Genomic DNA, 4,303 nt, shown 5'->3' on the forward strand with positions numbered 1-4,303 from the left:
CCAGAGCTCCGGCTYGCGCCAGCCGGGAAGCCACCCCCTTTATTTAATTCCCCCCCCRCCTTGTCCTTTGCTGAGATGACTCGCCATTATTTTTAACTCAGAAGAGAGAGGAAATGAGGGGTGCCCGGGTGTCTCCCTAGGAATTTGCCCCTCGCCCCGGGGTCACGCAAGGCGCAGCTCTGCGCGGCACTACGCGCGGCCGGTTGCAGGTAAAGCGACTCGTGGCTCCCCTCGCCGGCGGGGCTCCGCAGCGCCGGGGCAGCATGTGGCCCCRCGGCGCTCCGGCCCGGAGCTGCTCCCATTTTCCAGAGGCTGGGGGGCCGCATCCCGCGCGCCCGGCCGTTAACCCTTAGCTGCATGCCGCTCGCCGCACGCTCCCGCCGCCCCGGGTCTTCTCCCTGCCTTTCTTCCCTCTTCCCTGCCCCTTCCCGTTTGTTTTCGCTGGAGCCAGCAAGAGGCCGGCTGTGCCCCTTTGCCAGGTTCCCTGCGCTGAGTTGCACTTGACGGGGGCTTCCCGACGGGTTTAGACGGGATTTCGGGAGCGCCATCCCACAGCAGGCAGATTAACCCCCCTGGAGGCTCATCTCGTGAAGGGGCCTGCTCTGCTCCCCCCTCAACTTGATTTCATCTCTCTCTTTCCCAGCAGGGGTGATTTTCTTTCCTTTCCTTTCTTCTTTTCTTTTTTTTTCTTCCTTTTTAACCATCTCTTCACCTTTTCATGAGACACGGGCCCACCTACGCCGCCATCCTTCCGCAGGGCAGCCGCCGTGCCCCCCCGCGCCGCCGGGCGCTCGCAGGAGTTTAGCCTAAGGAGCTCTCCTAGACCTAAATATGACAGTTGCTACCGGTGATCCTACGGACGAGGCTGCGGCTCTTCCCGGTCATCCGCAGGACACCTACAACCCCGAAACGGACCATGAGTGCTGCGAGCGGGTGGTCATCAACATCTCGGGACTGCGCTTCGAGACGCAGCTCAAGACGCTGGCCCAGTTTCCAGAGACCTTGCTAGGGGATCCCAAAAAACGAATGAGATATTTTGACCCSCTCCGGAATGAGTATTTCTTCGACCGGAACAGACCCAGCTTTGACGCTATTTTGTACTACTACCAGTCTGGTGGGAGGTTGAGGAGACCTGTCAATGTGCCCTTAGACATCTTCTCGGAGGAGATCCGGTTTTACGAACTGGGGGAAGAAGCAATGGAGATGTTCCGGGAGGATGAAGGCTACATTAAAGAGGAGGAGAGACCATTGCCCGAGAACGAGTTTCAGAGACAAGTGTGGTTGCTCTTCGAGTACCCYGAAAGCTCGGGCCCTGCCAGGATTATAGCTATCGTGTCCGTCATGGTGATTTTAATCTCCATCGTGAGCTTCTGCCTGGAGACGTTGCCCATCTTTCGGGATGAGAACGAAGACATGCATGGCAGCGGGCTGAGCCACCAGCCCTACTCCAACAGCAGCATGGGCTACCAGCAGTCCACCTCTTTCACAGACCCCTTCTTCATYGTGGAGACCCTTTGCATCATCTGGTTCTCCTTCGAGTTCCTGGTGAGGTTTTTTGCCTGCCCCAGCAAGGCTGGATTTTTCACCAACATCATGAACATTATCGACATTGTGGCCATCATCCCCTACTTCATCACCTTGGGGACGGAGCTGGCCGAGAAGCCAGAGGATGGCCAGCAAGGCCAGCAAGCCATGTCCTTAGCCATCCTCCGCGTGATCCGCCTGGTGCGGGTCTTCCGCATCTTCAAGCTCTCGCGGCACTCCAAGGGGCTGCAGATCCTGGGGCAGACCCTCAAGGCCAGCATGCGGGAGCTGGGCCTGCTCATCTTCTTCCTCTTCATCGGCGTCATCCTCTTCTCCAGTGCCGTCTACTTTGCCGAGGCCGACGAGAGCGAGTCCCAGTTCCCCAGCATCCCTGATGCCTTCTGGTGGGCTGTGGTCTCCATGACCACTGTGGGCTACGGAGACATGGTCCCCACGACCATAGGGGGCAAGATCGTGGGATCCTTGTGTGCCATCGCTGGCGTCTTAACGATTGCCTTACCTGTGCCCGTCATCGTGTCCAACTTCAACTACTTCTACCACCGGGAGACAGAGGGAGAGGAGCAGGCTCAATATCTGCAAGTAACGAGCTGTCCAAAGATCCCTTCTTCCCCTGACCTGAAGAAAAGCAGAAGTGCCTCAACCATCAGCAAGTCCGACTACATGGAGATCCAGGAAGGGGTCAACAACAGCAACGAGGATTTCAGGGAGGAGAACCTCAAGACGGCCAACTGCACTCTCGCCAACACAAACTATGTGAACATCACCAAGATGCTAACCGACGTCTAGGCTGCCGGACCCTTGCCCCGTCTCGAGAGCCCGAGCGGCCCGCCGGCCCGCAGCGAGCGCCGCTCTGCGCTCTGGCCACCGCCGTCCGTTCTGTGGTGTGTTCTCGGTTCTGCATGGGAAGCGATAGCCGTGTAAGTGACTCTTCACCTTTTGATTTCCACGCTGTCACGCAGCTGCTTGCTCCGCTCCCGGCGCCGGCCCCGGCGGGGCCTTGCAAAGACCCGGGGGCGGTTGGGGCATCTGGGGGTGCAGCCGGGGCAGCCGCGAGCTCGGCTCGGCCGAGCGCCCGTGTTTCATAATGGGAAATGCTGCATGCTGCAATAGTGCCCTCCACTGCAGCATGCCAGCGGGAGGCCCCGGGGAGGGCTGAGCCCGGCGGCAGAGCATCAGTTATTAAGCCTGCACATTCCCGGGGCTAGCCGATGGAATAAAGCAAGCGCTCGCCTTCGCTTCCTCTCCTTAGCCACTTCCATCCCCACTGTTTCCAGGATCACCAAAGACCCCTCCACTGGCACATTGAGAATGAGTTGGAAACGAGAAAACGAAATCATCTTTTTATTTTCTGTATCTCTATATAAACCTGGAGCAACTATGCTGTGGCCTATACTATATTTATACTGCAGTGAGATTTAACCAGTAATACAGTGCAGCTGCATGGGTAGTTGTTGCATGACTCTGAGTATTTAACACACACACACACAAATATCTATTTTCTTAGTAGACTCGACGGTATTCGTGTCTCTAGTGTTTCTATCTTCTCCAGTGGCTCGAGGGAGGTTGGCAGGAGTCACAAATATCTCTATTTGGAAAAAAACCCATGAAATGACCCCAGGCTGGGGCTGGCTGCGGTGGYGGAGGCGGCCAGTACAGGGACTCGAGGACAGTGGAAGGTTCCGAGGGAGATGAGGGGCTGGATGTGAACTGGGGGGATTTGGGGAGCAGAAATCCTGGCTCGGGATGGCGGCAGGGAGGGAGGCGCCGCCAACGCATCGGTTCAGGGATTTGCAACCGTTTTCCCATCTAATTGCTGCATGTGTGGTGATATTCCCAGTTTGGGACTCAACACAGGGTGGTTTGGGCTGGAGAACTCCAAGTGAGCCTGCCCGGTGCCCTGGGGAGAGGCTGCGTGGCTTTGGGATCATCTCACAGGCTACTCGCCAAGTGGATGGCAGGCGGATCCGGGCTTGCTCCCCTGCTCTGTCCCGGATCAGCCTTCCATCCTCAGGTTTGGGGATACAGAACCTGTGGAGCTGTCCCCATTCCTCCCTGGGTGCCGTTGTGCAGAGCTCAGAGCCGCACTGCAGGGCAGATCCCACTTGCTTCCCCCGTGCTGCTCTGGCTCCCCTTGCATTTTCCCACMCTGGGGAACAACTCCTTGGAGAGGCTGGAGCAGAGGGATGCGACCTCCTTGGAGCGTCCTGGCTGTGAAGGCATGCGGGGAATGATGCCATTTAGCAACCTGTGAAAATCCTCCACTCTGAGGAGAATTTGGGGACAGACGGTCCCATCCCGCGCTGGGGGAGCTAGGGCACCRGGAGCATCCCATCATGGAGCGGCCGAGTGGGGTGAATCCAACCCTTGCGGCTCTCCAAGAGGAAAACTACTACTAATAACACAACGGTGCTAGCGTATTCAAGAGCAATGTGGTTCCAAATGCTGCTCTGGGCCGGATTCAGGGCTCGTGCTGATGCGGCTCGGCTCCTCCGAGCGGAAGCGCTCCCCAATCTGTAGCAATGAATTGATTCAGGACCGGCTGGAATTACGAACCCCGTGGCCCCGGTTCATGCAYCGGAGTCCCGACGTGCACCCGGTGCCGGGCGCTCTCGGTGCCCGCGCGCTCCCCGGGGAMGCACCGGTGCTCAGCACCCTGCAGGACCCCCGTCGTCCCCAAGCTGCCTTTTGTTGCATTAGGAACCCCCTTCTCCCTCTTCGCTGCTGCGGCTCTGAAARGGGAAGCCCAAATCACTCATAA

At 58.2% G+C, this 4,303-nt stretch overlaps 1 protein-coding gene across 1 annotated transcript; it reads left to right on the top strand.

Moving 5' to 3' along the window:
• Window positions 1-663: 663 nt before the first annotated feature.
• On the top strand, window positions 664-2,564 carry KCNA2 (potassium voltage-gated channel subfamily A member 2). The gene has a single exon (XM_026036137.1). It carries the CDS (start codon window positions 832-834, stop codon window positions 2,329-2,331), a length of 1,500 nt encoding a protein of 499 aa, XP_025891922.1. The 5' UTR covers window positions 664-831; the 3' UTR covers window positions 2,332-2,564.
• Window positions 2,565-4,303: the final 1,739 nt, after the last annotated feature.

Source organism: Nothoprocta perdicaria, unplaced genomic scaffold, assembly GCF_003342845.1.
Source record: "Nothoprocta perdicaria isolate Ctin4 unplaced genomic scaffold, notPer1 scaffold_170, whole genome shotgun sequence".
Lineage (NCBI taxonomy): Eukaryota > Metazoa > Chordata > Aves > Tinamiformes > Tinamidae > Nothoprocta > Nothoprocta perdicaria.